At 34.6% G+C, this 26,456-nt stretch overlaps 1 protein-coding gene across 1 annotated transcript in view; it reads left to right on the forward strand.

Moving 5' to 3' along the window:
- LOC137400332 (xanthine dehydrogenase/oxidase-like) overlaps positions 1-26,456 on the forward strand; it is a 49,493-nt gene continuing 23,037 nt past the window's right edge. Inside the window, exons 1-16 of the mRNA XM_068086663.1 lie at positions 1-117; positions 2,442-2,596; positions 2,715-2,823; positions 3,075-3,201; positions 5,599-5,804; positions 9,057-9,195; positions 9,283-9,527; positions 9,675-9,768; positions 11,356-11,468; positions 11,586-11,687; positions 12,862-12,944; positions 16,214-16,373; positions 16,737-16,929; positions 17,585-17,763; positions 22,272-22,391; positions 23,177-23,320. Coding sequence (XP_067942764.1) covers positions 31-117; positions 2,442-2,596; positions 2,715-2,823; positions 3,075-3,201; positions 5,599-5,804; positions 9,057-9,195; positions 9,283-9,527; positions 9,675-9,768; positions 11,356-11,468; positions 11,586-11,687; positions 12,862-12,944; positions 16,214-16,373; positions 16,737-16,929; positions 17,585-17,763; positions 22,272-22,391; positions 23,177-23,320 — 2,256 coding nt within the window. The 5' untranslated portion in view covers positions 1-30. The remainder of the gene's footprint in view (positions 118-2,441; positions 2,597-2,714; positions 2,824-3,074; positions 3,202-5,598; positions 5,805-9,056; positions 9,196-9,282; positions 9,528-9,674; positions 9,769-11,355; positions 11,469-11,585; positions 11,688-12,861; positions 12,945-16,213; positions 16,374-16,736; positions 16,930-17,584; positions 17,764-22,271; positions 22,392-23,176; positions 23,321-26,456) is intronic.

The raw sequence follows: 26,456 nt of genomic DNA on the forward strand, positions 1-26,456 counted from the left end.
CTTTGGTTATAGCAGGAGCTGCAAGGTTGAATGGACAAAATGGGGAAACCTTTCGATGTCTGCCAGTTTGGAAGCGAGGATAAACAAACTCTTATTTTCTATGTCAATGGAAAGCAGGTACGCTCTATGAAGGCATTCATATAGCCGAACTAACAACTTTCCATTACCAAAATGAGGTCATCATCTAATGGATCTATGCTGCTAAAGTGCAAAATTGGGATATTGACGCTTTCAAAACAAGCATTGACTCGTTCGAGCTTCTGTTTTCTGACAAACAGAAAACAGAAGCTCGAAAAAAACACATCGATGTTGTTAGATTCAACACAAAATATGCCAAATTTAGCATAGGAATTTAAGAATATCATTTCAATATCAGAAGTTCAATGGCTTTTAGGTTGTGTAATATAGTTTTACTTTAATAAATAATACTCACAATTTAATTGAAAGTCTTTGACACTTCAGAAGAATATTTCGATTTAACTGAATGATACTTGTTAAGCTATTTTGTTAAGTCTATTCAGATTCCCACCCAAGTGTACTACGAACTGCACCACTCAATCATTTTGCTGCATCATGGAATATTTATGCTTCTAGTTATTACACATATCTCACTAGTGGCTATAATTTTACTACTGATCTTTAATTTGCATGTCTTTCTAGCAATAAGATTTGTTCTATGGATAAAAGCTCATTGTTTGTAATGAATGCTATTCTTAGGCTGCCGCTACATGTACATGGTCATATTGTTTTGAGACTTGATAGCCTGTCTGACAGCAGTTATGGCATAACCAAGGCAGTCTGTTAGCTCATCTGTTCTTTGAGTTTAAGTCACTTTCACTCTGCTGTGTGTTTTTCTAATTTTCGGCTTCAGTCGCAATGCATCAATTTGACTTGCTGACAATTTTAGGCTGTGCTTTGCATAATGTAACCTGGCTTCATGCTTAGAATAAAATGTCTTTGAAGGATGTGGGCATGCACTATAGTACAACAGTAGCCCATGTTCACAAATCTACTGATTGTCATTTCGGTGTGTGCCCAAACTAGCCTTCAAGATATTCCTGCGCTGAGTTTTGCCATAGAACACGAGTGCTTGCATAAGAAGACAACTGCTATGTCTATAGGCCTACACTTTGCAAAAAGTGATTATATGATAGACACCTTCATGTGAATCTGAAAGAGTTTCTTTGTGGAGCAATTTATAATCTTATAATCGTTCATCATGCATGAGCAGTAGTTCAGATCAAATAAAATTGCAAATTGCGCACAGGAAACGACTATGTATTTGAGTACGGTAACTACAAAACTGAATGGTACTGGCAACACATCACTATGTGTTGTCTTTCCTCATATAAACAAATCTTACATAAATTTTACAATAAAAAACTATAAACCTTAACATGAGTTCCTTGTTATTTTGACAAAATGTCTGGGTGTTTTGGTAAGGGTTTTAAGTTTATTGTAGACCACTGTCTATCATTATGATTGATAATAGCGAAAGTCAGCTTAATTTAACATAATTTGAGTTTTTTTGTTAGAGCTTGTCAAATATTGCAAAACACCTCATGAAGAATTTTTATCTGCATTAGAGAGATGAAACAGTCCATTTCTCAATGCTTCTGAATATAAGCTTACCTATTTGAAATATTGTATAGGCAGCGTTTGAGTGCCCATCACATCAAGGACTAACTGAGGAAAGCAATTCTAAAATGGATTTTGACATAAATCAAAATATGGAAAGGTTATTGCTGTGTATTTATAGAATTCTCATGTCATACCTCTGTTAATAGCATCCTACCAGTGCAGAAACAGGTTCATTTGTATTTAGTTAGTTTATGGGGGGAAAATTGATTTTTTCAGTGGTTAGATAGCAAATAATTTATCTGATGACAAAATGTTTTGAAGGTCAGTCAATTTGATTAGCATGTTGTAGTAAATAATAAATAATAATAATTCGCAACCGCTCTACCACTATTTAGTTTTGTAATTTTTTAGTAGTAATTTTGGTTTTCACCTGCCATGAAAGCATAACTTATAATCAGTAGTAATCATCAAAATTAGTTTTTATCTGCAAGATGTCTGGATAAAAATTTAGGCTGAGACAAGGCTTCTCCTTTCAGCAAATAGAAGTTTCCTGAAAGGAATATGTACCATAATTCATTCTAATTTACACTAGATATTGTTTAAGTTAACGGTTTAAGTTAATTTGTACTTTTTTAATTTTGGGTACTTGATTTTATTCTCAACCAGCTTTTTCTTTACTTTTATTTACAAAATTGTAATGTAATGCTTTTCTAGATATTTCTAACATCGTATGCTAAAGATCACTCTATGCATTTTATTTAGCCAGATATTTGCTCAAATCCTGCATCCTGTGTTAAAAAATGTGTTTGTTTAAATGATTATAAGTCGAGGCTTGGCTGTATCTTTACTTATTGTTGCAGATAAGAGTAGACAATCCTGAACCAGAAGGCACCCTTCTCCAGTTTCTAAGGAATGAGTGTCAACTGACTGGCACTAAACTAGGCTGTGCTGAAGGTGGCTGTGGTGCCTGTACAGTCATGGTCTCTTCTTACAACAAGCAAGAAGATAAAGTTTTGTATCCTTAATCCTCCCCACATATACGGTTGCACGACTCGATCTTAATGCAAAGTTGTGTTCTCATGATTTGTTTGTTCCTTTTGACCTCGTTCGATTTTCCTTACAGTTGATATCAGACACTTTTCTGTGAATGCATGCCTTGCCCCATTGGTGTCTTTGCATGGAATGGCTGTTACGACTGTAGAAGGAATTGGGAGTACTAAAACAAGACTCCATGTTATTCAGGTTAATAGGAAGAGTTTGACATGTTGCCTTTTTTCAATGTTTATTCTCCTATTCTCATGTATATATTATATTCTATTCACCAATTATCACAAATTTCAAACATTATCGTTTGATGCCTCTAGATACTATCTAATAGTTGTCAATGTTGTATTTAAACACTGTCCTGATGCACTCACTAGACATCGAATTCTTCATGTAATGCCTATACTATATCAAGCAGCTCTTAATTCATGCTATTCCGTGTCTTATAGGAGAAACTGGCCGCATCTCATGGATCACAGTGTGGTTTTTGTACTCCTGGCATTGTTATGTCCATGTACGCCTTACTTAGGAATGTTCCAGAACCTAGCCAGCAGCAGATGGAAAAGGCCTTTGAAGGTAAATATCACAGCAGTTTTCTAACATATAAACTAGTGTGAGAAAGTAAATGTATCCTGCCTGTTCTTTAGATCTTTCACCAAAGGTTTTCGCTGGTTAAAGGTTGATTTGCAACAAAAATTACATTACGGTTATTTTGTATCAGAACGGTTCACCATGTCTTACTCTGCTGTGTTGCAGGTTCAAAATATGTAGAACAGTGATTACAAGCTCTTAAAAGCTCAAAAACGAAGAGTTAATCACTGCCATCACAAAAAACGACCGTAGTTTGGAATCCCTTATTTTGATGACATATTCAACTCGACTTGGTTATTGTTTTGACATGTGACATTATCACATGAAATGAAAGGCCAATAAAAGGCTCAATATAAAACATCTCGTTGCACTAGCTTTAGGACAAACCCTTCGGGTTCTACCAGAAAGACCTTACTAAGTATAGATGTTCACTACTTTAAAGTTTCGTTTCAATAGATAAAACTTGAATTAGAACTAACATAATCTGATCATGTGACCCATATTTTCTGCCAAATGCAACAATATCTGCAGCATTTTTCGACCATCACAGGTGACCAACAGGCTCCTCATCTTTATCAGAGGATGATATGCACCCCCTCGAGCCAAGGTTAAGAAATTAAACTGATTTTTAGGCTAAGTTTTGAGATAGCAGTGCTCAAAGTGCCAGCATTACAATGATGATGAAATACATGCGTAAGGACAAAAGACATGGTTTTATTGAATGCGCCAAGTTTTTTGTGAAAATATTTTGACGAATTAGGTGGCATGAAAGTGTAAACAGAAGCACATCATGTTCAACTACGTCACATTTGAGCCGTTTTCGTGAGAGACTCCAACCTACGACCATTTTCGTGATGGTTGCGATTAACTGTTCGTTTTTGAGCTTTTAAGAGCTTGTGATCACATTTCCATATATTTTGAACCTACAACACAACAGAGTAAGAAATGGTGAACCTTTTGATACCAAATAACTGTAATGTAAATTTTGTTTCAAGTCAACTTTTCAATACACTCCAAGCTTGCGTACTGCATGTAATAGTTGAATGTTGAATTGCAAATGAAGAGTCGTATGCTAAAAGTACAGTAGGCACTTCTACAAGGTAAATAATCCATTTCAGGAACGTTTACGTTACAGGGATTGTACCTTGTATGAACAATAAAGTACATGTAAATTGCCTAATCTGGTCCAAGATTGTTCCAAACTCACCCCTTTGGCCATACAAAAAGGAAAAACTAGTCTTAGCTTTTTAATTGGTTGGCTGTACCTTAACTGCAGTATTATTAGTTTGCATTGACAACTTTTCCCTTTCTTTTTGATCAATTTCACTGGTTTTACAGACTATGATTGTGGTAATTTCCGATAAGTTGATGGGAAACGCACATTTTCGACATCCATTTACAACGATTTGTCTATTTGTCCTAGACAGCAAAGTCTATTATGCAAAGTTAAACTAATATTTTATATGTCTACACTAAAGTAAGACAAAAATACATTTTTTCCATAAAAAGAGCGGTGTCTACCTGTTCGTCGTCTGTCTATATCCAGGGGTCGATGTTAGGTTAAAAGATAACTTTTGACGATACTTCAACTCATGACATTCAGATTGGTAGACTGATGCTGTAACACCTGCGCCAATCGATTGCCTTTGTATTTATGAACAATTGTGCAGCTACCTATTCTCTGTTTTTTTCGACACATCTGATGATCTATCACAATGAACTGAAATGTTTTAAAAGTTGTATGTATAATAGATAAAACGCTATACGTATGATGTTTTTCTTACAAGCCTGGCGAGATATGTTACCATTCAAATCGAATTTTAGAACTAGCCCTGACTTGACACCTAACGTTATATGGAATTTTTTACGTAGCATGAAGCAAGAACTTTACATAAGTTTTTTACGTTATCTGGAATTTATGTTATAAGAGGTATACCTTATAGGAGCGTCTACTGTACATAGGTCACATTTTAGAAATATCTAAGTTATAAAAGGGAATTTTAGGTAAAGTCAAGTTAATTGATGTCACAAGTTTTCCATGCTTAACGTTGCCTGTCCGTAAAACACTCTTCACATAAAAAATTAACTTGGCTTATTTAAAATAGTGTTTACATTTTATGACTGTGTTTTTTCAAATTGTGTTTTGAGTACTTTTTAGAACTGGGCCCTTTTATTGATTCGTTATTTTAATGTCTGAGGAAGCTCAATAGATATTATCAAAAAAGCTTTGTATAACAACAAAATGTTTTAATACATCAATAATTAGCTAAACACACATTTATTTTTACGAATAAATAAATAATGTTTTAGATTATAACATACTGTTGATGACATCTATTTCCAGACTTGTCACCTCCTTACTCAGGTCACCTTCTTACTCAGGTAATCTATGTCGATGTACTGGCTATAGACCAATTCTAGAGGGCTTCAAGTCTTTTGTAAAGGCTCCATGCGCTATGGGGGAGAACTGCTGCAGAAATGTAAAGGGAGGCCATGGCGATAGTGAGATATCGAGTGAGGATAAGAGAGCAACTCCTAAAAGCTTGTATGATCTTTCTCAAGAACCAATATTCCCGCCTCAACTCAAGGTTATTCTCTCTTGTAATCTGTCTAAAGGAATACAGAACAGAATTTACTGATGAAGGCCAACTTTTACCCTATTTATTTTGTGCAATTTACTACGTTAAACAAAATATAAATTATTTTTTATAACAGATAAGTGGTCAGAATAATTTTTTTAAAACGAAAAATGCCCGTGCATCCACTTATAACTGAGTATGGAGCCTTTTTTCAACTTCATATTTTGCAAAAATCGTATAGATAACGCCTTTGCGAAGATGAGTGTGAAACGGACTCGCCACTGGGAACACTGATTCTCAATCAATCATCCAATCAAGAGACATGTAGCGTTTGACTTGATTCGTGATTATCTAATGTGAGGGAGACCGTAGGTCCCTCACAATTGTAACAATCCGGAAACAAGTGTACATTTAGAACAGAACAGAATTATGATCGTCATTGCTAATATCGCTAAAATATTTCAACTATAATTTATTTCTATCATTGTTCTTTTACGTTCACAACACAATGGCTAAAAGACTCACAGCTAAAACAACTACTCCTTATAGCAGCTACCCAATTGAGGACGAAATTGAAGATGGGCAAAGATATAAATATATAAGTAGTGAACTATTCAATGAGCGCAAGCGAAAAAGTCAGTCGCAGTCAGATTCATCATCGTCATGTTTAACAGCGTTTAGTATAGCAATAACCACGAATACTACTATTACTACCACTGGCACTACTTCAATTACAATTGATTCGCCTACAGCTACATCCACTGACATCTTACCAACTCAAGATAAATTTTGCAAGTGTAGCAATTGTTCTGGCCTGCTGACAGCTATTGAAAAAAATATGTTGCTATACTGAAAATTGGCTAATACAAACTTTCAAGATGATCAGTATATTCCTGATATAAATAGCTGCATCCTGCAGTCTAATTTACTAATAAATCAGATATTAGGGAATGTTGCGATGCAACTCTCATGGTTCAAGCATCAAAGGTATCTTGGCTTCAGAGGGGATGCTCTTCTGTTTACTAACTTGACTAATATAAACTACAGACACCATGCTTAGAGAAGCTATATAGATTTTGTCTACGGGTACCTTGGAAGAAAAAACCGAAAAGTTATTCCTTCATGCATTGTTTCCTAAATACGCACAATGTGGCCTGATCCAAATGGGTTCTGTTAGCTATGATCCAAATCTGTTATTTTTATATCTGAATAGTGGTAGAAATAACTTTTCTGGTAATGAATAAAGGTTTCAATTGTACCATAAATTCTTTAAAAACAATGTACTGTTAAGGTACGGCCATACGTGACGATTTTATTGTTGGTTCTGACCGAAAACACGAAATGAAGGAAAAACACAGAATTATTCGGCCGAAATTCACAGAATTGTCGGAGCTGTGCATGCACATCGAAATCATTGACGAAACTCTTTCAATTGGGTAAACAAATTATTAGCGAGCATGATTCTAGCAGCTTTTGCGATCTATATAGTCCAAGACACATAACGCGATACGCAAGAAAAATACTAACGCGATTTGCCATTGCAAATACGATGCAACTGACTTGATTACGCTAAAGATGGCAACTTTTTTTACAACGGAACTTTTGCTGCTAAAAGAAATTGTTATTATTAAAAAAGAAACGATTTGTAGCCATGCTGTACAAACGATTTGTAGCCATGCTGTACAAACGATAAAACCCAACAATAGCGCAATTTAGGCAGTTGCATCGTATGTACTATGTTGAGTTGCACTGGTACTTTTATGGTGTGTCGTAATAAATGTATTGGACTATATAAATTGTGAAAGCTACTAGAATTGTGCTTGCTAATAATTTGTTTAGCCAATTGAAAGCATTCCGTTGACGATTTCGGTGTGCATGCACAGCTCTGACAATTCTGTGAATTTCGGCCGAATAATTATGTTTTTCGTTCAATTTGTGATTTCGGTCAGAACCAATAATAAAATTGTCACGTGCGGCCGTACCTTTACAGATGTTTTGTTTTTGTAAGAGTATTTTTTTGCACTAATGTGTTTAATAAGCTAAAAATAGGTAAATTGACAGGAAATTTTCGCTATGATAATTATTGACAATTGTTGTGGTGTTATGAATGGTCATGAGAAATATAGGAAAATGACAGTGAATGTCTGCATGTTGCCAGCAGTTTTTTGTTTATATTAGTTGACAATCTACTCATCAGCAGACATACATGACAAATGGTCTAGCATAAACACTGTTTGACTATTTCTTTGCTTTCTTTGCTATATCCAAAAAAGATACCTAATCACAATTTATGCTAGAACATTCAGGCAGCAAATGGTATGCACAATTATAGACAACAACTTCAGTGTTATATACAGATAACACGTTAAAATGCTGTTATCCAACATTTGAAACAGTAAATATGTGCTTATCAATAAATGTCTGTTGGTCAACAGTCGTGGCAGCATTACCATAGCATTACACATCTGCAACATGAACTACATGTATCGTACAATAAGGTATTATTTACTAATTATCTATGAAGTATCTCATTATCAATCCCGCTAACCAATGAAAATATTCGCAGCTAGCCATGGGCAAGATGGAATCTACCATGTTCTGTATAAGAGGAACACTTTTTTTCCATTTTACTTTTCTGACATTTTGTTAGCGAATCAAAATGAATGAAGAAATTTATAAAAACAATCTTTGCATTAGTTCATTACCACTGTTGCTACTGTAACTATGTTGTTTCTAAGAGAGAGTATAATACATGTATGTAATTGCTCACATTGATAACTTTGTGCCTGTTCGTATGTTACCTCTTTACCTTTCACAATTAAAATTTGTATACAATTTCTAGTGATCTACTGCAATATACGTTTTAACTTTTATGTTAGGCAGGTTTCATGTTGTGATCATAAAAGTTTCTTGCCATGCGGGGCCAAGGATTTTTAGTTCTGTTTTTGGAAAGCTCGATAAATGACAAAAAAAGCTTGCTGATACCATCATTTGAGTTTCTTTACTAATTCTTATGTTCACACAAGTCATTTTTCCTTTCTATCACTTTTTTTTTCTCTGTTTAGATTGAGTTTGTCAACGATAGTTGATAGGCTAATATGGCTGATGCCACTTGTCTGCACATTTGAAATAACATCAATCTAAATAGACCTAGAACAAAACCTATACCGCTCATTCATGGCCTCCAGTGCATCATAAACCTGGGCATGTATCGATATTATTACTAGCCAATGATGTAATACATTGCGATGTGATTACTAGCTGAGAGACTTTGGGTCAGAAGAGAAACACTATAAAGGAGAGAGAGTTGAGTGGTTCAGACCAACAGACTTGCAGACGCTCCTTAAACTCAAGCAGAAATATCCATCTGCGAAGCTTGTCTGTGGCAACACAGAAGTTGGTAGGTGCTTTTCAATTGGTAGTATATTTTGATAACAAAGATCCAGTCTTTGTCGTAGGTGCTGTATAGTGCCTATTTTTCTTTAAGGGGTAGAAGTGAAGTTTAAGAACCAACTCTATCCACTCATTATTGCACCGACCCATGTGCCAGAACTTAATGCTATACAAAAGGAAAATGATGGTATCTGGTTTGGTGCTTCGGTCTCTCTTACAAGACTTGAGCAGACCCTTCAAGAGCAAATAGATTGTGTTCCAGAACAGGAGAGCGGAGTCTATAGAGAGATAGTGGAGATGCTGAGGTGGTTTGCTGGACATCAGATTAGAAATGTCTCTGTAAGCTTTTGCATCATGTTAGAAGACATTTATTGATATACATGCATTTGCATTCTGTCTAGGCACTTTGATATTTACAGATAGTTATGTTCTGCTTAGATATGTGTAAATTGTTTTAGTTGAAAAAAGGTCATTTATTTGTTTTAGTCGATGGCTGGTAACTTAATGACAGCCAGTCCAATATCTGACCTCAACCCACTGTATTTAGCTGCAGCTGTCAAAATTCGACTTGTATCTGCAGGTAAGACTGAAGTTGATCTGCTTTTCTAACCAACATTGTTTGTCAGTTTCAAAGGTGCTCATAGAGAATTATAAAGCTACTTGGTTGTTTTGAGAGGGTTTGATGAGGTGCCTAAAGATTAGCTGCAGTGCTGGCAGAAATTATGAGACCACCATTTTAGGAGACGTTTGCTGGTAACGATGATTTACTGCTTTAATCTTGCTGGAAACCACCAAAAACCATATAGAGTAGGCACTCCTCCTGTAACGTAAACCTATAACGTAAATTCCACATAATGTAAAGAATTCAAGTAAAGTTTTTACTTCATGTTATGTAAAAAATTCCATATAACGTAAACTGTAAAGTCGGTACAAGTTCTCAAATTTGATTTGAGTAAGGAGAATCTCGTATCTAGCTTTAAAATATTGCTTTCACTTTCGGGAGAGAAAATGATGTATAGGGTCCTAGTATATATCTATTTTATATGCTAGTATCCTGGCAGTCTAGTTCACTGAGAGAGATCATCAGGTGTGTCAATAAATCACACAGAATAAGTAGCTGCGCAATTATTAAGAAGTACGATCAAGAAAGCAATCGATTGGTGCAGCTGGTAGAGCGTCAGTAGACCAAGCTGAATGTCACAAGTTGGAGTCTCATCGAAAGCTGTTTTATCCTAACCTTTAACCTTGGTAACGGATAGACAGACAAGTACCATTCTTAATACATATATTAAAGATATACTTTTGTTTTACTTTGTTTTGGACAAAATATTTTTTATTATTTTTTCTTTCAAAAATGGACGTTGCAGTCTAAAACAATCGATGTTCATTGACATTGAAGATGTACACTCCTCCCCTTAACTCATCGTAAAATTGCCGTAGTCATAGATCATAAACCAAATAAAAGTGATAAAAAAGGACAAAGGTTGTCAATACAAACCAATAATACTACTACAGTTGCTGGCTGTACAGTCATCAAATTAAAAAGTTATGTTTAGTTTCTTACTTTTTAAAGGGCTAAAGTGCTGAGTTTTCGGAATATCTTAGAACGGATTAGGCAATTGCATGTATTTTGCTGCTCGTATAACGTAAATACTCCTAGGACGGATTATTCTCGGTATAGGAGGGTCTATTGTTCTATTAGATACAGAATGTTCTAACGATTAATATGGTGGTAGTTTCTAATAAGCAGCAATTGGCAATTAGTTTTTGACAAAAGTGAAAAGATAGCCAAGTTATTTGTCAATTGTATTCTCAATTAATCAATATTGTGATACTATTGGAGCATCATTTGAACAACTCTTGTAATAATTAGTGGCCCTGGAAATGGGCCATTGAAATGTGTAATGTGGCTGGATCACCATTAATATAGATATAACACAATACCACTAATTCCATCACCTCTCCTATAAAATGAGACTGAAAGTTTTTTGCTATATTCTGCTAGAATAAGGAGAAATTTCTGCATCCAATTATGTAAAATATGTGGTAACTAAATGGATTAACATGGCTCCAGCAAAGATGCCAAAATGAATAACCCTCTTGAATTATTGCTTTGATGAAGTGTCTAAAGATCAGTTACATATATAACAGGAGTTGCTAATTGCAGAGAGAGGACTCAGAGAGGTTAAACTTGATGAAAAGTTCTTTATAAGTTACCGGAAGATAGCAGTCGCTGAGGATGAGATACTTCACAGTATCCACATTCCTAAAACTTGCCAGGTCAGTGAGGACTTCTAATCTGAGAGAAAGAATTGGAGTAGCTTGTGACGGATGTTGAGAGAGATCAGAAGTGTCTGTGGTGTCTCAACAATGAAATAGTTTTGCATCTTATTTCAGAATGAGTTCTTTGCTGGGTACAAACAAGCACACAGAAAGGAAGATGACATTGCCATAGTTAACAGTGGCATGCGTGTGCTCTTTGAGGAAGGAACTAGCAGGGTATGCCATACTCTGTGCGTTTAGAAACACTTGTATTTTTATCCTATTTTCCCGACTATGAGTAACTCTAGAGTATGTCACCCCAGTCATAAAATGTATAATAATGAAGAAAACACGTGTAAGCCTTTCTCAGTTGTTTTTAAAACTTTATTTATTAACACTGGCCTGGAGTGGTTTAGTGTGAAATAACATGTGAAATGGTATTCCGGTTATAATATCTCAATAAGTTCACACGTAAGTCGCTTAAATATAAGGCGCACCTCCAGAGAAACTATAAAAAAATCTACTTATGCTCCAGAAATTGTGGTACTACGTTTGTTCATGAAATTTATGAAAACATGTGTAAGTCACACAGGAACATACTTGTAAGTTGCGTATTTTGGGAAAATTTATTTGATAAAATTGAACATCACAAACAGATGTGTCATTTAAAACTTAAATGACAAACAATTAAAAAATATAATGGAGGCAACAACAGACTTGCAGGTATACTTACGCTACATGACACAACTGAGAACATAACTGGCATGTTAACATAACATGTCAAGAGTCATTCTGATAACTATAGCATAAATAATGTTTCAAGAAATGTACCAAAACCATCTGTGCCACTCCAAATATTTGGTAGCTAAAACACAATGAATTCTTCATTCCCGGCGTTACTTTTCAACTAAGCTGACACCGGAGGTAGAGAAATTGGCCACCTAGTTTTTAGCCCGCGATTGATGTTCTTTGCTTTTTTAATTTCGTTGAGAGTATCATCTGCCTCTCGCCAGTCCCTTACAAGTTTCTCACTAAATACAACTTATCTTTAGGCTGCTCTCTGTTTTCGACTGCATATTTCACTACATTCGCAGCTTGTAATGTGTAGAACATGAGTTTGTTTTCGGTATCATTTATGTTAATTCCTTCTCAGTTGTTTTTAAAAGTTACAGCTGATGTTTAATTTACTAGAATGGTTTAGTGCAAAAATAACATGTGAAATGGTATATCGGGTATGATGTCTCAATAAATTCACACATAAGTCGCTTCGAAGTATAAGACGCACCTCCAAACAAACTATGAAAAAACATACTTATAGTCCAGAAAATATGGTACTATGTTTGTTCATGACCATGAAATATTTACTGCGCTTTCGAACTTGGAATTTACATCCCTCGATTATATGTCGCAGGTAAAAGAGATATATCTAGCCTATGGAGGTATGGCTCCTATCACTAAGATGTGTTTAAAGACTTCACAAGCTCTGAATGGCAGGCAAGTTCAGTTTATGTCGGAAGATCATATGATCAATATATAAAACTAGCTGTACCACCTGGCGTTGCCTGGGTAATAAAAAGGTCATTGGGCAGAAAAATTTATTTGTATTTAACGTATAAAAACATTTGCCATTCTAACTTTAAAGCTACATATCATGAGAAAAGTGTTTTACGTAATTGAAATAAATTAACAGAGAAAATAAAAATAACTGCTAAGGTTTTCAAACTTTATCAAACAACTGTTACTTTCAAACTTCATATCATGAAGAAAATGTTTGGTGCAAGTCAAATCAATTACAAAAGATAAAACCACTATGGAAGCTATTGACCTACTGCCAGCCATTTTACCGAAAATTGCCGATTTTGCTTCATGATATGTGGACAAGTTTTTCAATTTCAAACTCTATCTAGAACATTTTTGTTATACATTTTATTTTGCTAACATATTAACAAATAGTGCTATGCCAAAAATTCAATGTAGCTATACTTTGTGCATTGCTAAAGCTAGGTGAAGCTACGATCGCTACAAAGCTAGAACGATCCTCTACAATGTTCCTTACTCTTACAAATATTACTTTCATCACTATCAGAGCTGCTACTTTAATTATCTGCGAAGCCACAACAATCTGAATCTGAATTGGCTATAATGTCATCAACATAAGTAATTATATGTTTTCTAACTCGGGAGGTACTTACAAAACTTACACAAAAAATGCTCGTTTTCAAGTTGGAAATTGCCAAAGAAAATTTAAAACTGTTTCGTTATTTTAGGCTAATTTTATAGAGAAATCTTCAGACAACACTGTCAATACTATATGAGTCCTAAACAACGTTGGTTATGTTGTCAACGAATAATAAAATTAAGTTACTACGCAACTGCTGGGAAAGTCGTAAAAATGCGTCTACAGCAGTCGACCATAGAAAACGCATAAATGCGTCTACGGCAGTGAAAGGGTTAAAAAAAGGTTACTGTTCCACCAGAAGATGTCCGTGAAAACTCTGAATACGACGATGCTATTATCTCTCGATACCGGTACAAATGTAAAAATGATATAGCCTACTTTGACTGACCGAAAGGTTTTCAAACAACTGTAAATTTAAAATTTCATAAGTTGAAAGAAGTGTTTCGTTGAAATAAATTAGAATGAAAAATAAAAATGTAAAGGTGTTTCAATGTAAATGTGAAATCATTAGCAAGTAATGGCTAAATATAGTCTATTTTGCTATGATTACAATCAAAAATTATTTGGTATACAGTTATGATTTCAGTTCGTTTCAGTGTGGGCTTGCAAAAATTGGCATGCCAATTTTCACATGCCAGTGTTGTCATACGGAAATACCTTAGGCTATAGACGTACATAAAGTGGTATAAAAACCCATAGTAATTATCTAATGCAATCACCTCCTGGTAAAAATCATCATCATTAAAAATAGTACCAAAATACTATGTTAATCTTAGTAACTATAAGTACCTACAATGACTTTAGTGCGTTTTATGGTTATGATCTGCAAGATAATATAACGTTACAATGTACTATGTGGAGAGTTCTTACCTCCGAGACAGACGTGTAACATAAACGCTGAATCTAACTTAAATGAATTAAGATTAATAAACACATACTTGAAGAAAGTTTTAGCATGTATTTTAGTAAATTTCAAACTTTATAAAATAATTTTATCATTTATCTGTTTGTGAATCGTTTTTATTATAATGTAAATTGGATATAACGGATACGAATAACTTGCCATGGCGAGTTCAGCGATGTATATCTTTTAATAACATATGTTTTCAATACAAAAATCGCGAAAATTTAAGTTTGAGATAAATTATTGTTGATATCATAGAGTGGAACAAATTTGCCCTAACAGAGAAAGGACGAATAAGCATTGTGTTGCATATACTTAGTTCCAAAAGTATTTCTTAACAGAGGCATCGTACCGCGTGGGTTCAATGCTAAAATAGTTATCGTGTGCATAGGGCATATGGAATATGATTGCATTATTGTGCAATATGCCTTATGTAGCTCAGTGGTAGAGCGCTCGGGTAAAAAACTTGAGGATGCATTCGTCGTGAGTTCTAATCCATCCAAGTGTGGAATATTAATTCCAAGTTTTAATAGCTCTAGCTGGACACGCATACACACATACACACACAAACTTTGAGAAATATATATATTGAAGATTATAGAATGTCTTATATATACTGTATAATAGTTTGTGGTAATAGGATTTTAAGATGGTGCATTAACAAATCGCTTACAGTGCACCCTTTGGATATGATTTCAATCCGTTCCAGGGTTGACATCGTATTGGGGAAAAATCGTTTGGGAGGGTATAGAAACCATAGTGATTATGTAATGCAAACATCTCCTGGTAAAAATCATCAAAGTTTTATACAAGTACTGTACATATTAAAAATTACCAACAAAATAGTATGTTAACCTTAGTAACTATAGTTACCTACAGTAACTTTAGTGTATTGATTGATTATGATCTGCATTAAAATGTAACATTACAATGTGCCATGCGCAGTATGTTTTGTAGAGAGTTCTTACTTTCAAGACAAAAGTACGTATAACATAAACTTTGAATTCACCTTAAATAAGTTTAGCTTATTAAACACACTCACTTAAAGCTAAGTTGTAGTATGTATTTTTAACTAGTTTACTAAATTTCAACTTTTTATCACTAAAATTTTATCGCCTGTCAGTTTCTGGCTTCATTTACACTATAATTTCAGTGTACCGGATTAAAACATTTTTCAACCTAATTCGGCAAGAAAACCTAAACGATGCTGTTTTCTTAATGAAATGGATTTTTGTAAGCAGGTTAAGGAAAGTTGTCTGATGTCTGACCCTCTTTTCAAAGGGATTGCAACTCCAACTTTGCAAATAGTTTTAGAGGATATTATTACTTACCACTTTTTACACGAGAAATGCCGAACTGAGAAAAATCGGTCATCGTATCTCTTTCAGGCATTTTGAGAAAGTTTTCGGCGAACAGATTATCAGCATCTTTGTTATTTTGACGCATGTAATAAGCACACCGACTGCCAAATTTTAACTCGGCTGAAAATTTTGTTGCATTCGTACGGTCAAATAAAATTCGTATGGCAAGATGGAAAAAATTATCAAGTTCCACTTTGTAAGGAAAAAAATCGTATAACAGGGTAATCGTATCCCCAGGGAGCACCGTATTTATACACCCATAGATTTCTGATGATTGGTCATACTAGGGATCTAACTGAACACTTGACATATTCTACAGACATTGGGATGAAGATCTTCTGGAGGAGGCCATAGATTGTCTCAAGGCTGATTTGCCGCTAGAAAACAATGCTCCTGGTGGTATGGCCGCCTATAGGAGGACTTTAACCATCAGTTTCTTTTACAAATTTTACTCAACAGTCAAACTTTCTTTAGAGAAGGTGAGAAACTAAATATTCATTCTGAATTTTCTTAACCTTTTTAATCCATGCTTGTGATATTTCATACTTGGAATAAACATTCTAAAATCAACAATGTTTTAGTTGTTCCATTTATGCAATCAAATGATCACTCAAATGGTAAATCCTAATGTCTGCCTTTTTATGATGTAATTATACAAAAGTCTACAGCATATTTGGAGAGATTGCTTAACTCTCATTGCATTGATTCAATTCTCATTGATTGCAGCGCATGCTCTCTGATGACTTTAGGACCAGTTCTCAAACTAAGCGAGCGATCAATTTTAATTTTATTATGTATTGGTGTCTCTAGTTAAGATCTAAAGCTAGACTTTGTGTTGTTAGGCTAGAGGTGACATCATTTCAATAGACACAAGTGCTACTAGTCCTCTGGAGAGAGGTCTGACTAGAGGTGTCCAAGTGTACGAGGAAGAAAAGGGTGGCACCGGAGAATGCTGGCAGGCAGTTCCTCACAAATCTGCTTTGCTACAGTGTACCGGAGAGGCAAAATATATTGATGATCTGCCAAAATATAAAGGTACACCTTATAGTACGACTCTGTTGACCTTATACATTTTAAATCAAGACATCAACTTCGTGGTAATGCTCTGTGAAGTTAAGATAACGTAAATACAACAGTTACATCTATTGCTTACCCAGTTCAATTGATACAATCTAAACACAATAATAATCTCAGCTGTATATACTCAGTTCAGTTGATACAATCTGAACACAGAGATAAACTCAGCTGTTACACTCAGTTCAGTTAGTACAATCTGAACACAGAGATAAACTCAGCTGTTATACCCAGTTCAGTTGATACAATCCAAACACAACGATAAACTCAGCTGTTATACTCAGTTCAGATAGTACAATCTAAACACAGAGATAAACTCAGCTGTTATATCCAGTTCAGTTGATATAATCTGAACACAGAGATAAACTCAGCTGTTACACTCGGTTCAGTTGGTACAATCTAAACACAGAGTTAATCTCAGCTGTTATACTCAGTTCAGTTGATACAATCTAAACACAGAGATAAACATATATACATTTTATAAACATATAAACATTATATACACTTTTTTAGGACTCTCAAATTCCACCTTACTGATATCTTGCACCTTTGTGTCATATTTATATGCATGTCTCTCACCAACTGTCTACCAAAGATTCTTTTTGCACAATCACAGAGGAGCTTTACATGGCATTGGTTACCAGCACCGTAGCACATGGAAAGCTGATCTCTATTGATGCATCAGAAGCACTGCAGTATCCCGGAGTTAAAGACTTCATTTCTGCTAAGGACATCCCTGGCAGAAATAACTATGGAGATTATATTCCTGATGATCTTGTCTTTGCTGCTGAAGAGGTTAGACTACAGGTTATTCCTGACAGCTATTTTTCAAAGCCTTTATGTTTAACTCTCAAAAGCCACTCAGTTAAAACTGATTTGAAATGAGGTTTCTATGACTGGTAAAAATTCTTTTGAATAGAAAGTAGAAAAGCTTCTGTAGATTGAAGGCCCAATCATCTGAATTGTATTTGGTCATTTCCAGTCACTGAGAGTTCTTACATATCCTATCACATTATGTTAAATATAAATAACCAGTAAACTAAAGTTGAATTATATACTTTTGAGGTTTAAAAATTGGTTTTCTTGTCTTTGATGTAATAATTAGGTGAACGCCCGGGTAATAGAAAAGTCTTTGCATAGAAAATTTATTTTTATTTAACATATGACAACAGTTACTATTCTAACTTTCAAACTTCATATCATGAGAAAAGTGTTTTGTGCGGTTCAAATAAATTGGGAGAAAAACTAAAACAACTTCAAAGGTTTTCAAACTTTTTCAAACATCTGTAACCTTTAAATTTCATATCATGCAAAAATTTTTTGTGCAGTTGAAATAAATTAAGAGAAAAAATAAAACATCTGTAAAGGTTTTTAAATGTAAATGTGTAATAATTAGCAATTAGTAGCTAAATAAAGTCGGTTTTGCTACGATCACAATAAAAAATTATATATCAAACAATTATATGATTTTAATTCATTTCAGTGTTGGCATCGTAAGGCGAAAATATCCTATAGAGAGGTATAGAAACCCATAGTAATTATCTAATGCCAACACCCTCTGATAAAAAGCATCAAAATTTTATATACGTACTGTACATATTAAAAGTTAGTAACAAAACTGTATGTCCACCTTAGGAACTATAGTTACCTACAATAATTTTAGTATATGTAGTGGTTACGGTCTACAAGAAAATGTAACATTACAATGTACTACTCGCAGTACATACCGTAGGGAGTTCTTACATTTGAGACAGATATATAACATAAACGTTAAATTTAAGTTGAAGGAATTTAGCTTTCTAAACGCATACTTAAAGCTAAGTTTTAGTATGTATTTTACTAAACTAAACTTTATAGGCTAAACTTCAAAATATGTCATAGGCTAAAATTTCAACATTTATCGGTTGTCGGTCTCGTTTTTTCTATAATTTATAACGAATAACCCTGAACCGAGAGAGCAAGCATTGTATCTCTTTCAGGCAATGTTGGAGAGACCTTGGTGAATAGCATATCGGCATTTTCGGTATTTCGTCATAATCAGTACACCCAACTGCCAAATTTTAATTCTGAGAGAAAATTATGTTGATATCGTATGGCAGAAAAAGTCGAAAAGGTTTCGTCCTAGTATGGCGAGAATGGAAAGCCTCACATTTCATATAATAAGGCAAAAACATCTTGTAACCAAGGCATCGTAAGCCAATGCCACTGTGTTAATTAACAATAAAAAGTGCATATTTAGTGTGTGCAATCGCGAAAAAGATATACAGCAAATGATAAGAGGGTTGGGTGTGATAAGAACAGCTCAGCATTGTGGTTACGGGCACTTATTAGTTTACTTATGATTTGAATGTCGTCTGTTTTAATCCAGTACGACGATGCTTTTTCGATGCTAAAACTTTATCGCTATAGCTGGACAGACGAACGACGAACAAAAACAGATTTCTATATATATTTCTTAAAGTTTGTCATCTGTCCTTCGGTATGTCCAACTATACTGATTAAAATCTTGGAATTAAAGTTCCACATCCTGATGAATTTGAACCCACGAAGATTGCGTTCCCAAGTTTTATAACCACGAGCTCTACCACTGAGCTACGCAAGGCATATTGATTCATATACATATTGACATCATATACCGTATAGTGGATGCACACGCTAAATGACGTATTATTTGAAACTCTATGAATTCTATTAACTCGATGAAACACAATGATTTGTTGCATTTTCGGGAACTTTTATTTTCAGCACTTTGTAAGGTTCAATTGGTAAATCGCGTTAAAGGTCAATACTTTTCATGCGGACAATTGTATTATCTCGAGTAAGAATGGCCTCTACATTCTCTGACTATTCGGTCAGACAAAGACAGTCCGATATCCCATATTTACATTTGTACCAGTGTCGAGAGGTACCAGTATTGTCGTATTCAAAGTTTTGATGAATAGCTTCTGGTGGAACAATAACTTTTTTTATACACACACGCACTTCTATGCACGAATTGTTATTATTAATTCAACATATTCAGGATTTTTATTTTGTTTTCTCAGTTTGTATTAATTGTATCATTACCGAATCATCTTTTATTGTAATCTCAGCAAAACAGACTTTATTTAGCTATTACTTGCTAATTATTTCACATTTAAATTTAAACACTTTTATAGTTGTTTTGTTTTTTTTTCAATTTATTTGACCTTCACAAAACATTTTCCCCATGATATGAAGTTTGAAAGTTACAGTTCTTTGACCAAGTTTGAAAACCTTTACAGTTGTTTTCATTTTCTCTCTTAATTTATTTCAACTACACAAAACACTTTTCTCATGATATGTAGCTTGAAAGTTAGAAGGGCAAATGTTGTTATATGTTAAATACTAATCCATTTTCTGTCCAAATACTTGTTTATTGCCAGGCAACGCTGGGTAGTACAGCTAGTTTATATATATATATATATATATATATATATATATACAGTCAAACATGGATAACTCAACTCGCCCACGGATAGCTCGAACACATGGTTAACTCGAACGGTTTCTTTGGTCCGTTCCCACGTAATGATAAATTGCTATAGATAACTCGAACTCAACACTGTTAACTCGAACAGTTTTTTGCCCAACGGCTACCAAGACGGTTGTTATCGCTTTAGAAAATCACTTTATTCCAAGTCATAGAGGTAAACCTCAACTTTTCGTAAATCATAGGCGTCGTTATTACCACCGTCGACAAAATATTTTTGTCAACGACTTTTCTAAAGGTTTGGTGAAGTTTGATTTATACCAAACATCCGCTTAGCGATCGCCCTTCGGAAGCAAGGAAAGGGATATTCGTTAAGAGCAACACTCCGAGGCAGTTCAATTAGAAGTTTTACATGGTTTTACGGTACATTGTATATCACTCTATCACTCACGCTTTTTGAATGGATACTTATTGAACGTACATGTATTCTGTGTTTAGGTCAAACGATAAATAGTTTTTCGACGTTGATTTCGTGTTGAATCAACGTCGGAATGTTGAATGTTTAAAACGTCTTAAAAATTGTTGTAATTAAACGTATACGTTGTCTTAGCTAAAAAAAACTATTCATCGTTTGACCTAAACACAGAATACGTGTGTACATTCAATAAGTATCCATTCAAAAAGCGTGAGTGATATACAATTTACTGTAAAACCTCGTAAAACTTCTAATTGAACTGCCTCGGAGTGTTGCTCTTAACGAATCCCAGGTAAAGTAAGGTAATCTTTGCATAAACTTCAAGAAAATTCGGCAAAATTGATCGTGGGTAAAACGCTCAAAAGAAAAAGATGTCTTTTCTTTTGAGCATTTCAACAATGATCAAGTTTTGCCAATGTCAATCTAAAAACCGTCCTGGCAATAACACCACCTCAAACAACAAACCAATCTCAAGTGATAGAAGAATCTCTATACTTTTTGATAAAAACGTTTTAAACTTTACCTTAGAAGCATTTAATTTGAAACAAGCCATTTGTGCTTTTGATTTATATTATAGTTTGTATATGTACATGTATCTACTAATAAATAAGTAAATACATGGACTTGTGACAGTGCTCTGATAACTTGAACGCTCTGATAATTCGAACACTTTCGCTCTGTCCCGTGAAGTTCGAGTTATCCATGTTTGACTGTAGTTAGGATTTATGTAAACGCGGTTAAGAGGGCAGTGATACTCCATGAATTTATATTGATAAATAGTAGGTTTTAATACTTCTTGTAGAAGTTGTTTTAATAAATTGTATCTAAATGAATTAATTACTGTGTTTCCATGCTTCAAATGGATTTGGAGTTTCTTCCACGCCGAATCATAGAAACTGTAAAATCTGAATTGGTTTGATGCCATTTCACTTCGCAAAATTTGTGCGAAGGCACTCGCAGTGAGACTATTATTCGGCTTACTGAGAATGGATTCGATTCCCAGTTAAGCTTTTCCTAGTGGAGGAAAAAGATTCAGTGCATTTCATCGCCTTTCCATGCGGGTATACAAAAACTACTATTGCCAACAATAGGTTACTCATATGACAATGATGAGATAATTACCTTTTTATTTATTTTATTACCTTATGCATTAAATAACTGAACCTGCTGACTGTACAGATTCTCACTGCACTGGTGCCGACCTCTTCCTGGGCTTAACTCTTCTAGCATAGAAAAGTTTTTTTACTAAAACTGATTGACGTTCATGCGACCTTTGAAGTAATAATTGTATAGCAAGTCAACCTCTGCTAGTAACTCTACTTCTACTAGTAACTCACTTTATTCTAGTAACCCATCTTCTACTGTGTACATCTTCAGGTCACCTGTGTAGGGCATGTTATTGGAGCGATATTAGCTGACACTCAGAGACACGCTCAGACAGCAGCGAAAAAGGTCAAAGTTGATTATGAGCAACTGCCAGCTCTCTTCACTACTGAGGTTAGTAGATGCAACAAAAAGGTATGTCTCACCTCCATTGGTGGACAAGCATGAATGTGTTATTTTATGTAAAACTTTTCCACTTCAATATCTCTGAATTTTTATGCAAAATATTTTAGTTAATTTGCAAATATTGCTTAAAGTAGTAAAATTTGCTGAAGTGACTTTTACTGTTGTTCAGCATATTATCTATCTCTAAGTTACGTATATCTCCTAGTACGCAAACATGCTTCGTGGTCTCAAGTTAGAATAGCTCTGTATCGATATGATCACCTTCACATATGCATCATTCACTATCTGTAGTCAAGAATGATGGAGGTGCTCTGGCATCATTAATACTTGTACAACTGTAGTCTAGTGTGTCGTGACAGATCATCAGGCGTAATATAATTTGGTTATACCATTCTAAATATAGTAACCCTAAAATCGTTAAAACAATACATTAATTATTTACTAGTCATTGTTATATGATGGCGGCATATATTCTGATGAGTTTAATTACTAAAATTGTTATCATTGAATCAAGTAGCTGTAAATCGCAAATTAACCAAGAGTTTTTTATATAAAAAAACGGAATTGTTCAATTTAGGGATTTGTATTGTAGCTGTCTATGAATTCTACTACACTATGTTAATTTAGTTCATCGCACCTATATTGGTCGGCATGGTATTAAATTGGAGAGTTATATCATCTTTTTTTGTATAAAATGAATCTCACCTGGTTACACTTTTTGGAAGGATGTTGACGACTCAATTAGAGGCATTAATAAGAGACTCTCTGTTTAGGATGCGATTGCTGTTGACTCCTTCTTTGAACCTCCAATGAAGATGTGGAAAGGTGATGTGGATAAAGCTTTCTCACAGGTGCAGACAGTTATAAACGGCGAAATCAAAATTGGTGGACAAGAACACTTCTACCTTGAGACACATGTGAGAGTCAAGTCTCTTCTGTCATTGAAGTTAAATCTCTCTGGTAGAGTAAGATGAAGGATTAATGTCATCTGACAGTAGAAGCAAAGGGTGTCCTAAATTCAAATCGTGTCTCATATCATTCCAATAGGATATGCTAAAATTGATTTTAGTTAATACTTTAGAAAAGTATTGTCAGTGACAAAAACTTGCGTTACCAGCTTTTGTCTGTCATCAGTCCCAAAATAGGATTCCCAGAGGGTACATTATTATGTCTTTGCTGGCACACCCTGGCAGGTACATCATTGTTAATATACCAGTGCTAGTACATCATTGTTAATATGCCAGTGCAGGTACATCACTGTTAATATACCAGTGCTAGTACATCAATGCTAACACACCAGTGCTAATATCCCGTACAGTTGTAGGAGACATTTGGTAATTTTCGCCTTGATTGGGGTACACTACAACATATGATTACCAAGTCGATGAGGGTCGATTGGCAGTTAATAAGCACATGCTTGAAGATGCAAAAATCATGGCCTGAGATCTTTATAGGTAGTATCTCGCTTGCAGGTTATGATAATCAAACTCTGGCCTTGTGACAAACACATTTGGTGTATGCAAAAATGTTTTGTTAGGCTCGTTGGTGTTTATTGATAAATTAATTACCATGTCGGACACTTAGTTGCTGAAAACAGCATTGAGAGAATAACTCCAAGTTTATGGATTCGGGAAGGACTAAATAAGTGCTTATGATATATCCATTCCACAACAGATAGTTGTTAAATATTTTGTCACATGTACCTATCCAGAGTACACGCCATAATTCGAAAGCGCTCATAATATATGATAATCTAATCATAATTATAGCTTTGCAAAGTTGGAAATAGCTCAGTGACTTGGTGGTGAACTTATTTGAGCACTTGCCAAAAACCTATTATAAAACTCTCTAATTAAACATAGCTGCAGGTATATTATATTTTTCAACCCTTTTCCCATAGTGGCGTTCAAATAAGAATGGCGTTCAAATAGGAATGGCGTTCGAACAGAAATCGCGTTCAAACTGGAGTCGCGTTCTAATAGGAATGGCGTTCAAGTAGGAATGGTGTTCAAATAGGAATGGTGTTCAAATAGAGGTGGCGTTCAATTAGAGGTTTTATGGTAAATTAAAGTTTGGTTTGCAAAAGGATTTGTGAGTTACAGTTAGTCTCTGTGGTCTGCGTGTATAACAGAAGACATGTACACAGTTGATCTGGTAGTTTCCGTGTACTATAACGGAAGTGTGCTCAGCTGTGAAAGTTTAGCTGTACTGTAGAAGCTTCCGTAAAGTAAACCTATAATCTAAATTCCGCACGACGGAAAGAATTTATGTAAAGTTTTTGTTTCATACTACATAAAAAATTTCAAATAACGTAGTTTCAAGTAGGTAGTTCTCGATTCAAATCTCAGAGTTTGCCTTTAAAATAACGCATTTTTCTCTTGCTGCGCTAGGGAGTGCAAATAGGCTAGAGTTATCACTATTATACATATATGCTAGTACCTTGGCAGTCTAGTTCGCCGTGAGAAATCGTCAGGTGTGTCGATAAAGCGCAGAGAGTAAGTAGTTGCACAATTATTCAGAAATTTTCTAAGGGATCAATTGATGTAGGTGTTGGTATACCAAGCTGAATGTCGCAGGGTTGGCATTTTTCCCGGGAAAAAACTGTTTTTCCCAGGGCAGCGATAAAAACTAGTAAAAACCGGGAAAAACTGGTAAAAACCAGGAAAAACTGGGAAAAACCGGGAACAGCTGGTAAAAACCGGGAACAACTGGGAAATATTATAACTCCTGAATTTGTTATCCAAATATTTTGCTAAACAATGAAAATTAATAAAATTGGAAAATTGGACTAAATAATTAGTTTTGTCACTCCATATTTATATCAATCAACAGCAATGAAAATAAAATAGTGTTTAAAATTGGGAAAAATTAAAAAAATCAACACCCAAGATACGGGCCAACATTAAATAACGATGAGCGTTTTACAGTCCAATAATAGAACTGCTTTGACGTGTATTGTTTAGCACTTTTTCCTTAGTGCACACCAAGCTGCGCAACAGGCTTGGAGTGAAGAAAGCGTCCAAACTGGTAACTTGATACCAAAACCTAAAAACAATTTCTTTAAAGTATGTTTCAGCCGAATACGAGGATTAACTTTTCTTAGACAATCAATTCTCAATACTTTAATCCGTTTGTTCAGTTCACCGGTCTCGACTACTTGGCATTACCTTTATGTGTTTTTGTTTTTCAACTATTTTCCAATTGTATTATGCTTATTGTCATGTTTCACACATATCAATTTTGTTTTTCATTCAATATTACTATTTAATATCTGTAAATAAACGAATATTATCTTGTGATCTGGTCTTTTCGTTCAATATTTAGTAAATAAACCAATTATAAAGGTTATGCGCTTCCTTAGCCTGTGTACTGTTAAAGGGCCATTAAGAAGCTCTATGACAGCTAATGGTATAAGTGTATTGTTATTCTTTGCTTAAGCATTAGTCTACCTGTCAAAAAAGAGGTTTTTTAGTTTTTCCCGCTTTTTCCCACTTTTGGACAAAAATGAGTTTTTCCCAGGGCGGTAAAAACCGTTTAAACTGACGGTAATAACCGCCATGGGAAATACTATGCTGACCCTAGAATGTCGTGAGTTGTAGTCTCGTCGAAAGTTATTTTTTATCCTAGTGATGGATAGACAGAAACGCTGCTCTTATAATAGTAAAAAAATTTTAATCATTATTCCAGGTATATAAAATTTTTTTTTTTTTTTTTTCAAAATAAACCTCGTTTTCTAAAAAAAATTAAAAGATCTATGTAACCCGACATTGAAGGTGTGTACTCTTTGTGTCTTATTGCAAAATTACTAATTATAGGCTATAAACTGAGTAAAACTGATAACAAAAAAGAGAAAGGCTGTCGGTACAACCAATAATACTACAGTTACTGTACAGTCCTTAGATTAAAAAGTTATGTCTAGTTTTTTCCTTTTTGAAGAGCCAAAGATGTTAGTTTGAGAAAATCATAGAACGAATTAGGCAATTTACATGTATTTTATTGTTCGCATAACGTAAAATCCCTATAACGTAAACGTTGCCGGAACGGATTATTATT

Source organism: Watersipora subatra, chromosome 7, assembly GCF_963576615.1.
Source record: "Watersipora subatra chromosome 7, tzWatSuba1.1, whole genome shotgun sequence".
Taxonomy (NCBI): domain Eukaryota; kingdom Metazoa; phylum Bryozoa; class Gymnolaemata; order Cheilostomatida; family Watersiporidae; genus Watersipora; species Watersipora subatra.